The sequence below is a fragment of the Herpailurus yagouaroundi genome, unplaced genomic scaffold (assembly GCF_014898765.1).
Source record: "Herpailurus yagouaroundi ecotype Mexico unplaced genomic scaffold, PumYag 545, whole genome shotgun sequence".
In the NCBI taxonomy this organism is placed as follows: domain Eukaryota; kingdom Metazoa; phylum Chordata; class Mammalia; order Carnivora; family Felidae; genus Herpailurus; species Herpailurus yagouaroundi.
In genome coordinates, this window is record NW_024412762.1 from 122,859 (window position 1) to 135,343 (window position 12,485).

General features: G+C 62.5%; 1 protein-coding gene across 1 annotated transcript; it reads left to right on the forward strand.

The window, feature by feature from the left end:
- Positions 1-6: 6 nt before the first annotated feature.
- On the forward strand, positions 7-11,715 carry SCARF2 (scavenger receptor class F member 2; the record flags this gene model as incomplete). Its single annotated transcript, XM_040465045.1, has 11 exons — positions 7-77; positions 4,977-5,035; positions 5,144-5,245; positions 5,438-5,957; positions 6,069-6,287; positions 6,431-6,559; positions 7,181-7,284; positions 7,368-7,485; positions 7,706-7,821; positions 9,018-9,170; positions 9,988-11,715. Coding segments are annotated over 11 exons (2,493 nt in total), but the record flags the coding sequence as incomplete, so codon positions are not given.
- Between the last annotated feature and the right edge of the window lie 770 nt (positions 11,716-12,485).

Genomic DNA, 12,485 nt, shown 5'->3' on the forward strand with positions numbered 1-12,485 from the left:
CTGCTCTGGCTGCTGCCCGGCCCCGCGGCGTCCCAGGAGCTGAACCCGCGCGGCCGCAACGTGTGCCGTGCTCCCGGGTAGGAGCCCGGCCTGGCTGGGGGAGGGGGTCGAGGGGGACGCTAGGGGCCGAGGGGAGGGGGCACCCGGGACCTTCCTAAGCTAAACGCTCTAGACCTTTTCGCCGCCCTCGCCGACGCAGACTCCTCTCCAGGCCGAGCCTGGGCACCGGGCCACAACGGTGCATCCGAGGATACCCCAGACGAGAAGTCAGCCGATGGGAGAACGGAGTGCAGTAGGCGCCCCGAAGGGTGACAGACGGTGTCTGAGATTTCAGACCTTGAAAAAGGAACCCTTGGGCCGGGTTGTGAAGGCCATAGGGAGAAGTCGGGGAAGGGCATTCCAAGCAGATGGAAGAGTATGTGCAAAGTGCAAAGGCCCCGGGCACGAGTGTGGCTCGAGGCGGGAGGGAGGGTGAGGGTCGAATGGAGATGGAGCAGCGCTCCTGAGAGGTGGGAGCCGACGCATCTTGAGGCTGGCAGGACTCGGAAGGACAGATTTGTATCTTAGAGGCAGGCGCGGGTGGGAGGAGGATGGTGATGGAGCTCGCACTGAGGAGCCTGCGCTCAGAGTGGACCAGAAGTGGGATTCAAAAAGACAATGACGTGCACCACAGTCGGAAAGATGTGGAAATCCCGGTGGGGATTCTGGGTGCGCGGAAGGGCCGCGCAGACGGGACGCCACGAGGTGTCGGTTGGGGAAGCCAGCGTGGGACAGGCAATGGGCAGGCCCCGCGGAAAAGTGGCGGGCCGAAGATCTTGCGCGGAGGGAAAAGAGCGGAGGACAGACTCTAGGAGTGGGCGCAGAGGTCAGAGGACTTGGTCGGCCGGTCAGGGGCCACAGCGAGGTCAAGAACAACTCCGCTCTTGGGATCAAGGAGCTGGCGTATGGGGGTGCCTTGGTGCAAGTTGGGGGGCGCCGCGCGGGTGGGAAGCTGGAGAGGCGGCCTCGGGACTCCGGTCTGGGTTCCGTCGGGGGGCCCTGAGCCGCAGGGCTATGGGAGGCCGCGTCCGGGGGCTTGGCAGTCGCCGCAGACAAGGGGCTGCAAGGGGGCCGCGCGGGGTTTCCGAGCTCGGATCCCGCGGCGCACAGACCCCTCCCCACTGTGAGCCCCGCCTCCGGGGCGGGGGCCGGCCTGGCCCGCCATCTGCTTCACATCGACGCCGCCGCCGCCGCCGCCTCCCGGGCCTCCCCGGCCCCAGGAATGCAGTGGCAGTGGCGGGCGGGGCCGTGCCTGGAGAGGGGGAGGGCGCGATCGCTGACGGCCTTGTCTCTCCGCCTCAGTCCTCCTTCCCCGATGGGGCTCCGTGCTGGGGGATCCGGTGGCAGGCTCAAGCTGTCGGGAGCCTGAGCCCTTCGCTCCATGTCCGGTTGCCTGGACGCCTCCCCATGAGGCGGCCTGTTTCAGTAGCCCAGAGCCCGGAGTTGAATTTCGGAGCCAGATGCCACCTCTCCCCACCTGTGTGGACTGGGAACAAATCGCTTAACCTCTCTGAGCCTGACTCTGACCCTGTCAAATGGGGTTAGTGGTGGTGTCCCCCTCATGGGGTGGAGAGGGGAAGACTGATTTTGTGTGGAGCTGGTTAATGGAAGGATGGCCACTCTGGGCACTGTCCACTCAGGGTCTGGGCCATCTCTTTCAATACCCTTCCAAGGCTCCCACCCGCGGTTCCTTTTCCCCAGAGGCAGGAGAACCTGAAGGGGGGAGCGGATGGGCAGCCAGTAAAATCCCATGCACCTACTGTGATTGGAGCAGCGATACAGCGGCCAGGACAAATGTCACTGTCCTCGCAGTGGAGGAGACTTACAGAAAGTCATCTGATATTTAGCAAGTGCTGGGTAGGAAGTGTTCAGCTGTATTCTTTAGGGTGATCTGGGGAGACCCACGGGGAGGTGATGAGTAGTCAGAGGTTTGCAGGAGAGGAGGTGGAGCCCTGCAGTGCCTGGGGCAAGGCTCTAAGTGCAAAGGGCTTGTTGGAAGTACAGAAAAGAGCCATGGGGGCGGGGCAGAGCCTGGGAGGAGGATGGTGGAGGAGAAGTGGAGGAAGAATGAGGATGGGCAGGCCACAGTGGGTCTTTTTCTCTGAGGGACACGAGAACCCCCAGGGGCTTTACACCCAGGAGGGGTGGGATCTGACCATGTTCAGCTGCCAGGTGGCAGATGAACAGGGCTTACTTAGGCGGGTAAAAGGGAGAACCAGTTAGGAAGTCATCCAGGAGAAACCAGGGAGAGCGAGGTGGGCTCTCACAAGGCTTGGGCAGAGCAGGGAGAAGTGGCTCATCCCTTCTTGGATCCAGTTTGGAGAATAGAGCGGCATGGTTCCCTATGAATCAGGTGTGTGCTGTGAGTGGAGTCTCAGTCACCACAGAGTGGGTGCTCTGGGGTTTCAGCCTCCCCACCTGCAAGGATGGAGCTACCTGAGATGGGGAAGGCTCCTCTGGGGGGAGGCTAGGAGTTCAGTCTGGGGAGGTGGGCCCCACTAGAGAGAGGGCTCTGAGCATTTGCAGTGCCTCATCTAGATGTGACCCAGGGGAGCATCCTGAGGGAGTGGACAGAGGAGAGGTGAGGACAGAGCCAAGGAGGGGGACAGAAACCAGAGGAGGGGTGTCCACGGGGCAGGTGGAAAGCAGCGAAGTATGGGATTCCAGGTGATGGTGGGCAGAGGAGCCTCCAGGCTGGATTGGAGAGAGAATGAGGACAGACATTGGCACCGTGAGCAAGCAGTTCAGTTCTTTGAAACGGGTGCTTTGCTGTAGGTTCAAGATCACACGGTTTGAATCATGGCAGTTTTGTTTACAGTGACTGTGATCTCTAGAGGGGGCAGCCCGAAGCCAGGCGTGCTTGCTAAGGGGCCTGGCCCGACCTGCAGCCTGGCTCCTGAGGGTCTCACCAACTTACAGTTTGAGTGTGGGAACTGTCCCTTGCACCAGGCCATTTTTCTCATCTCAGTTTTGTAAGTTCTTGAGAGGGTGGGCTTGCCACCTGTCTTGTCTGCCAGCCCGTCCCAGAAGGAAAAGCAGCTATCCCATAGGCTCCTCCTCATGCTCTTGCTGAATTCCCATGGGGCTCCCTCCTTGCTGGGGGTAGAGGGTGTTAGCTCTGCTGGGGTGGGACCTGGGTGCCTCCCATGCTGGGGGTGAACTTAGGTGAACTCAGGGGGCTTCCTGGAGCCTGCACAGCATGGACTGGAGAGCAGACTACAGCCTTGGCTGAGCTCTTAGTTTGTGCTTTCTGAATACTCCAGCCAGATCCATGGGCCCCTTTCTATAAATAAGGAGTCTGAAGGTCAGAGAGGTTAAGTTCTGTGCCCAAAGTCACACAGGCATCAAATCCAGCTTAATGTGGCCCTGACACCAGACTCCTAGCCACAGAGCCATGTGGCCAGGGCAGAAAGTGGTCAGTGCTTCCAGGGCCATCACCATCCCAGCTGGCCAGCTGGCAAGGCCGCCTACACAAGGGACACCTACGGAGGCTCCCCACCCAGAAACCTGGGCTCAGAACTGGCAGAAAAGGCAGGAGGGTGATAGGCTGGCAGACCTGGCTCTCCCCTGAAGATGGGCATGTATGCATCCTGCGGCCAGGCTGGGTGGGTGGAAAAGCCTGGTGAGGGGTGCGGGAAAGCCAAGCCTGCTTTGTGTTTCTGGGTCTGGTTTCCAGTTTCATTTGTGGAAAATAAGCTGGGCCCATCCCTTGCAGGCTGGGATTTTATGATTCCTGTTCCCAAGGTTCCTCATCTTTGGACTGAGGGAGAATCAAACCGTTTGTGGGGGGGGGGGTGGCATCCCAGGTGTGGCATTGTTCTCTGCTGGGGAAGGGATAGGGGGCATTTTGACGGGCACGATATGGACACCTGCAGCCTTTCCCTTCCCAGCTGGTCCCACCCACCAGGGTCTCACGCCTCCTCCTTACTGCCTCCCAACACCACATCCTGGTTCTAGATCAGACTCCTGAAGGGGCATACTCCTTTTCTCAAATAGCAATGGCTGCTCTGTGACTTCAGGATCTGGGTGAAGTTCTAGGTCTGCTGGGACCCACGAACCTGCAGCCTGAGTGTCCGTTCCTTCTTCTCAGCCTCCTTTGTTCCCCAAATGTGGACACATCCCCTCTGAACCCCCACTCGCCCTCTCGAGTGGCACCTTTCACTCTGGCAGGGCCTCCAAACTTTTGTGCCCAGGGGTTTGGGAGGCTGTACTATCCTGAAATGCAACAGTTCTGTTATTTATTTCCTACTGAGCTAACGTCATGTACCTTGTAAAACCAAATAAAATTACAATAAGATGTTTAAAACACATAAGTAGATGCTCTAATATCTCCTCCCTCCATTCTAAGTCTTGCCCTGGTGCTCCGGAGCCCTCACTGTTTTGCTTTCCTTGCTGTCATGGAGGACTCCCAGGGTGTGCCCTGCCCCTCCACCGAGTGGACACCAACCCGGTATCCAGGTGTACCTGTCAGGCCCCACCAGTCCCAGCTGTCCAGGTCACAGCTAGATTCTGACACCCCTCTGGCTGGACCCCCACCTCCAGTGATGTCACTTTAAGCAGGTCCTGGAGACTCAAGGACCTCTCTCACCAGCCCATTCTGGGACACCTGGGGTTCTTTTCTCAGGCCTAGTTGGAGTGGGGATGGATCACAGAGGAGTTAGGTGGAATGGGGAGGGGAGGGAAGACCCTTTATAGAAGGGACTGAGAAGTTCTTGGAGGTTAGATCTCTTGGTGGTCTGCCCTCTGCGGCCTCCCATTGTCTGCTCCCCAGGGCTGGAGTGTGTGTCTTATTTGCTGGAAATCTGAACCTACAGCAGTACCTGGCATATGGCAAGGCCTCCATAACCACCTCCCCAGGGCAGGGTGGATGTTGCTGGGGAGCCCTAGCAAGGACAAGGGTTGGGGCTCAGGCTCAGGAGCTCTTTCTTTGCCTGCAGCTCTCAGGAGCCCACGTGCTGCACCGGCTGGAAGCAGCAGGGGGACGAGTGTGGGGTCGGTGAGTGGGGCACACTGGGGACCTGGGCAGGGGGTGGGGGCACGGAGAGGAAGAGGGGATAGTGTGGGGGCATCACACGCGGGCAGCTGAGACCCGTTTTGTCCGCAGCGGTGTGCGAAGGCAACTCCACGTGTTCGGAGAATGAGGTGTGCGTGCGGCCTGGCGAGTGCCGCTGCCGCCATGGCTACTTCGGTGCCAACTGCGACACCAGTGAGCCAGGATCCGGGTGGGCGCTGGGTAGTGGGGCAGAGCCTGTGATTGGGAGCGGTCTGATCCGGGAAAGGGATCCAGCATGGGGGGAGGGTCCCCAAAGGCGGAGGGCGGGACGCGGGTAGGTTCTGGCTGGATCTGGGCTCCCTCGAGAGCACCCTGGCCTCACACCCTTTCCGTCCGCTCCTGCAGAGTGCCCGCGCCAGTTCTGGGGCCCCGACTGCAAGGAGCTGTGTATCTGCCACCCGCATGGGCAGTGCGAGGATGTGACAGGCCAGTGTACGTGTCACGCGCGGCGCTGGGGCGCACGCTGCGAGCATGCGTGCCAGTGCCAACACGGCGTGTGCCACCCGCGGAGCGGCGCGTGTCGCTGCGAGCCTGGCTGGTGGGGCGCTCAGTGCGCCAGCGCGTGCTACTGCAGCGCCACGTCGCGCTGCGACCCACAGACGGGCGCGTGCCTGTGCCACGCAGGCTGGTGGGGCCGCAGCTGCAACAATCAGTGCGCCTGCAACACATCGCCGTGCGAGCAACAGAGCGGCCGCTGCCAGTGCCGCGAGCGTACATTCGGCGCGCGCTGCGAGCGCTACTGCCAATGCTTTCGCGGCCGCTGCCACCCTGTGGACGGCACGTGCGCCTGCGAGCCTGGCTACCGTGGCAAGTACTGCCGGGAGCCGTGCCCTGCCGGCTTCTACGGCCTGGGCTGCCGCCGCCGGTAAGCTCGGGCCCCTGGCTGGGGAGGGGAGGGGAGGAGGGGGGCGGAGCGCCGAAGGGGACCGGGGTGAGGTGGCTCTGGGCCCCGCCTAGCCTCCCGCCCCTTCCCCAGATGCGGCCAGTGCAAGGGCCAGCAGCCTTGCACGGTGGCCGAGGGCCGCTGCCTGACATGCGAGCCAGGCTGGAACGGCACCAAGTGTGACCAGCCATGCGCCACCGGCTTCTACGGCGAGGGCTGCGGCCACCGCTGCCCGCCGTGCCGCGACGGGCATGCCTGCAACCACGTCACCGGCAAGTGCACGCGCTGCAACGCGGGCTGGATCGGCGACCGGTGAGCAAGCAGCCCATGCCCGAACGTATCCCAGGCACGCAGCCCCAGCCCCGCCAATCCCCGAATGCTCTCCGCGGAGCGCACTATGGGCTTTCGGTTTGTTTGCTTCCGTTTCCACTGACTCCCTCTCCCCGCGTTCCGAGGTGCGAGACCAAGTGCAGCAATGGCACTTACGGCGAGGACTGTGCATTCGTGTGCGCCGATTGCGGCAGCGGCCACTGCGACTTCCAGTCGGGGCGTTGCCTGTGCAGCCCCGGAGTCCATGGGCCCCAGTGAGTGCCCAGGGACCCAAAGGGGGTTAGGGGATATGTACTCCTCACAGGGCTCCAGCTACACCCCAGGTGCTGCTATGGTGACCGACTAAATGAGACCCGACTAGACTAGGCCCTTCAGCCTAGATCCGCTTACCGCAGCTAGGGAGTCCTGTCAGACTCTTTGGGGCCATTTCCTGCTCTGGTGTGCAGCTGGTGCTCAGAGAAGGGGTTGGCAACCAGTTCGGCCTGTGGTCAGTGGGCTCCTGAGGACTGCACGACTGAGGTGACCCCAAGCTGGCGCAGACAGAGCAGAGACCTCCACTTATAGCCAAGGGCCTGGTCTGGCAGCCCCTCTTCTCACCCACCCAAGAGTCAGCTCCGGAAGTGGACACTGAGTCTGGGTGACCACAGGCCCTGTCTCCCAGACCCCATCCCGCTGGTTGTGCAACGTATCATTTCCAAAACATTGATCGTTCAGTGTGTGCCTGGCGGTGGTGGTGGGCGTCAAACCCCAGAGAATAGAGCTAGAGAACCTGGCTCTGGAACCCGGGCTGGCTCGCGGCAGGGGCGAGGGCAGGTGGCATCACGGGGTGGGGGGGGGGGGCTGCTGTGGCCCTCCCTGATCCCGTGTCCCCGTAGCTGTAACCTGACGTGTCCGCCTGGGCTCCATGGCGTGGACTGCGCCCAGGCCTGCAGTTGCCACGAGGACTCGTGCGACCCGGTCACTGGTGCCTGCCGCCTGGGTGAGTGGTCGAGGGGGACATCGTATTGAGGGGGACGCAAGGAGTACCGGCACCCACGCTGACCCCGGTGCCCTCCCATACAGAGACCAACCAGCGCAAGGGCGTGATGGGCGCGGGCGCGTTGCTTGCCCTGCTCCTCGGCCTGCTGCTCTCGCTGCTCGGCTGCTGCTGCGCCTGCCGCGGCAAGGACCCGGCGCGCCGGTGAGGCCCGACGTCGTGCCGCTGTCTCGGGTTCAGGCCGAACTCTCAGTGGCACTGCGCGCCCTTCCCTAGGCCGCTCCAGGCCCCTGCTCCGCCCGGGGGTGTGGCACTGCCTATCTTTAGCTCAGGCCCCGCCCTTCCTGTGTCTGGGCTCCAGCAGAGATCAAACTGTCCCATCCAGGCCCCGCCCCACCCCTTTACTCAGGCCCCGCCCCCGCAGGGAGCTCACGCTCGGGAGGAAAAAGGCGCCGCAGCGACTGTGCGGGCGCTTCAGCCGCATCAGCATGAAGCTGCCCCGGATCCCGCTCCGCAGGCAGAAGCTGCCGAAGGTTGTAGGTAAGGATATCCGCACGGGGTCTCTGGGGGAACACTTCCCGATGCAGGAGGCTGTTGGGAAATGGGTGTGAAGGAGTCGGTGTAGGAAATGCGGGCCTTGAGTGTTGGTGTGGGTGGGCTGGGGAGGGATGGAAAGAGGGTCTCCTGAGGTAGGCGAGCCCGGGAAGGAAGGACGGAGTCCTTGGTGTGCAGGCAAATGTGGGAGGTTTGGGCCCTGTCTGGGTGAGTGATGGTGATTGCATCTGGTGTGTGGACATGTCGGTGGGCAGAACCCCTACAATCTGTAGCAGTGCACTAGAAGTCTTGGTGGGTAGCTGCAGGTGAACGGGGGTCGGGGCAGGGGAAACTTGTGCATGGAAATACCCTGTCAGAGGGAGCACTCCTCGCCCCCCCCCCCCCACTCCCTGCCCACCTAGATCCCCTGCAGTGCTCTGGGTCCTTCCTGGAAAGTGGGCAGGCTGGTCTCCCGACTCTCAACCCTAAGTCAGGACTCCACGTGCAGACTCTCTCCGTCTGCACTGACACACCAGGAGTGGACTCCCTTTTTGCTATTTGTTTCTGAAGATGAAGGGAGATAAAGATGGAGACAGCTGAGAAAACCCCTTGGCCCACTCAGCAGAGTGCGATCTGTGGACACAGGTGTGGGGCTGGACCCCACATCTCAACTGTGAAAGGCAGATAGGCCAGCTGGCCTCTGAGATTCCCCCACTTGTTGGGGCTAGGCCCCGGGGGTTCAGTCTGCTGAAATGGGCTGAGCCAAAGGGTGGTCTCACCACTGCACATTTGAGCTGGGAAAAAACCCAAAAAACCAAAAAACCTCATGTCTTTCTGGGTCCTACAGGGCAGGGTCCAAACATGGCTTGGAGGCCCTGATGGCCTGTCCCAGCCAGGTGTTCTCTCCAGCCCTCTCTTTCCAATGCTTCAGCCCATCCTTGTTCAGCTCCCTAGCAGCACACACTAACCCTGCACCTTTGACTACGTTGTTTCCCCTTATTTCTTTTTACTAGTTCACCTCTACCCATTCTCCCATCTTGTTTTGGTCTAGTGTCACTCTGCCTGGTGAATTGCCTGCTCCACCCATAGTCTTAGGATAGGACTGTTCTTGGTTACTCTGTCATTTGTTGCAGGAGGGCTAGTGAGGGCACAGGCTGGAACAGGGCAGGGCCCCTGGCAGCTGTGCCTCCCTCCTTCCCCAGTGGCCCACCACGACCTGGATAACACACTCAACTGCAGCTTCCTGGAGCCACCCTCAGGGCTGGAGCAGCCCTCTCCATCATGGTCCTCCCGGGCCTCCTTCTCTTCCTTTGACACCACTGATGAAGGCCCTGTGTACTGTGTACCCCATGAAGGTGAGCACTGCCCTGCTTGGGCCTCCCTCCAGCCCAGTGAAATGTTTCAGCTGAAAAGGTTTCTGTGCTCTGAGGGACGGGCAGCACGGGAGGAAGGGTGTGGTGATACTCCTAGCTAGGGGTTGGACACAGAGCTGAGGCTGCAGAATGGGGTTCTGTGCTGCTCAGCGCTGGACTGGGGTAGGGTCTGGGGAGGTGGGTGGGCTCTTCTGTCTCTAGCCACAGCCCAGACTCACTTCTTTGGGAGACCGTTCATAGAGAAGGTTCTGGGCCTAGGTAGAAGATGGCAGAGGAGATAGGAGCAGGGGTCTATGGGATATGGGGGCACACTTTTGCCTGAAGCTTTGGCCCACAAACACCTGGAAGGAGCTTGACTAGCTGTGGCCTTGGCCTCTCTCCTTTCCTATCCCCCTGGGTGACCTTGAGCAAGCAACTAACCTCTCTGAGCCTTAGAAGCCTTATCTCTTTATGAGGAATAATGAATCACCTAGCAGGTGTTCCAGAATCATATCTGATGATCCGACTTCCCCTCCCACTCGGGTTTGGGGATGTGGTGGGAAGGGATGCAAGGCCAGGCCCAGGTTGGGGCTTCAGCCTCAGGAACGTGCCCTTCACCCCCCAGGACCAGGCTTCACACCCTGGGTCTCAGAACGAAATTTGTGGTTGGTGCTAGGATTTCGCCAGGCATGTCTGGATACCAGGGCGACTGAGCATCAGCTGGGGTGGGGAAGAGGAGGAAAGGCAGGGTTTTGCTTGAAGGCTGGATGGCCCAGCTCTCTGTGGAGGCCGTGACTGCCAGCTCTTCTTCCCTTGTCAGAGACCGCAACGGACAGCAGGGACGCGGAGCCCCCCACAGCCCCTTCGGAGGCACTGGCGTCATCCCCCACTCTGGTGACCACGCTGGCTTGCGCAGAGGAGGCGACGCCCCTCCCCCAGTCCTCTGACAGCGAGCGGTCGGCATCGAGCGTGGAGGGGCCCGGCGGGGCGCTGTATGCGCGCGTGGCCCGGCGCGAGGCTCGGCCGGCCCGGGCCCGGGGCGAGGCTGGAGGCCTGTCGCTTTCGCCATCTCCCGAGCGCAGGAAGCCGCCTCCACCCGACCCTGCCACCAAGCCCAAGGTGTCCTGGATCCACGGAAAGCACGGCGCCGCTGCCGGTGCGCCCTCTCCGCCACTCTCGGGACCCGAGGCTGCGCCCAGCCCCACCAAGAGGAAACGGACGCCCAGCGACACGTCGGCGCGGCCGGATGAGCCCAGCAGCCCCCGGGCCCGTGACCCGACGCCTCGGCCCCCGGGGCTGGCGGAGGAGGGGCCTGCCCTCGCCTCCCCCTCGCCGCCTAGGGCTCGGGCGCGGGGCCGCGGCCCTGGCCTCTCAGAGCCCACGGACGCTGGCGGTCCCCCGCGCGGAGCGCCCGAGGTCGCCTCCATGCTGGCCGCGGAGCTGCGCGACAAGACTCGCAGCCTGGGCCGCGCCGAAGGGGCTACGGTCGCGCAGGGTCCCCGAGAGAAGCCGGCGCCGCCGCAGAAGGCCAAGCGATCGGTGCTGCCTGCCTCGCCTGCCCGCGCGTCCCCCGCGCCGGAGGCCCCGGGGCCCGAGAAGGCGGCAGCCGGCGCACCCGCGCCAGACACCCCCAGGAAGAAGACCCCCATCCAGAAGCCGCCGCGCAAGAAGAGCCGGGAAGCGGCGGGTGACCCGGGCAGGGCGGGAGCGCCCACCCTGTAGCAGGCGGCAGCCCGGCCGTGCCCGCAGATTCCCCAGGCTTAGAAGCGCTGCTTGCCACCCCGCGTAATGCGCCAGCCCGGCGCGCCCCGCGGCGGCCGGGGCACGGCGGCCTCCCGGGGCTTCGTACCGGAGCAGCCAGGCGGGAGGCCGGGTCTCATTGGCTCAGGCTCCAGCGGCGGCTCCTGGATTGGAGCACTGCTCTCGGGCGGGAAGGTCCCATTCCATTGGTCGAGGCCTGACAGGGGCTTAGCTGGCGATTTCCTTCCCATTGGCCGAGGGCTCCGACCAGTCAGGGTCTCAAAGGTCGAAGACAGGAGGGTTCGGCCTGGAGATCACCTCTTACGGGCCCAGAGTGCACTCGGCCGGGGCTACCTTCTCATTGGTCGAGGCCAGAAGCATTTCTGTCTCGACTGCCTCATTGGCCAAGGCCTGGCGCCTCTGGCTGGAGGGCTTTTTCCTTGATCGTAGCCGAGGGCTACTTCCCTGGCCAGGCCTCAGGGCATCTGTCTGGAGCCTGGGGAGGAGAGCTGGTCTCTGCTCCCCAAAGGGCTCAGCGTCCCCGGGGCCCGGCCTGGCCCCCCACTTCCCCTTTCTGCGCCCCCAGCCTCCCTAGCCCCGGCCCCTCAGCTGTCGAGCTGGTTTTGATGGCCTCCCACCACCCCACATGCCGCGGGAATCCGAAGGGCAACTCCAGTAGCCCGAGGAGATGTATTTATAGGCCCCCGGCAGGGCTGCTCCCACCCCATCCGGGTGCCCCAGGATGGGCTCCTCCCGGCAGGGGCTTGGCCAAAGCTTTCTTAATAAAGTGCCTTTTTTTTCTCCTGTGCTTTGCCTGCTTCCTATCTAACCTTCCTCCTGCAAGGTTCCTTCCTCAGAGAATTTGTGTGACCTTTTCTAGCCTGCACTCACCCACAAGACTCCTCTACCTAAGCAGAACCTGGAAGCCCAGGTGTGGCTCTCCAGGGGCTAAGCTGGATGTGGGTTGTGTCCATCCGCCCATCATTTCTTTATCAAGTTTATTGGGCACCCACCTTGGGCCACTCCATTCTCAACTAGCAGCCTGGGAGTCCCTTGGCTACAGGGAGCTTGTACGTGAGGCTGACCTGTGCTGCTCCCAGTGGCCAGTGCTGTTACACTTGGGGGCACCGAGCTGTTTGGTGTGGCTGGTACAGGTCAGAGGCTGGGGCCAGGGGCAGTGGGCCACAGGCACAGCTCCAGCAGGGCCTCACCAGGCACAAACAAGATGGTCTGGCCCTGCACAGAGCCCTGCTGTCTGCCTCAATGGGCTCCTTGTCCTCAGCCGGAAACTCTCACCCTCCCGCCCTCCCCACCAGGCTGAGGGAGGTGGGGGAGAGGGAAGGGAGTGTGCCTGGCCCAGAGCCCTGGCTGGCCTCGCAGGCAGTCCCTGCTCTGGCCTGGCCTTTTATCTGTGAGCATTGGCCGCCCCCCTCCCCCCCGCAATGTCTTCACTGCTTCTGGCCCTCAGGCAGGCCTCCCAAGTGACCTTCCTTGGCCACAGACCCCTTACCTTTCTATGGCACCCACTGGCCTCTGTCCATCTTGGCTCCTCCCATCCCCCTGCCTCTGCCCAGCAGG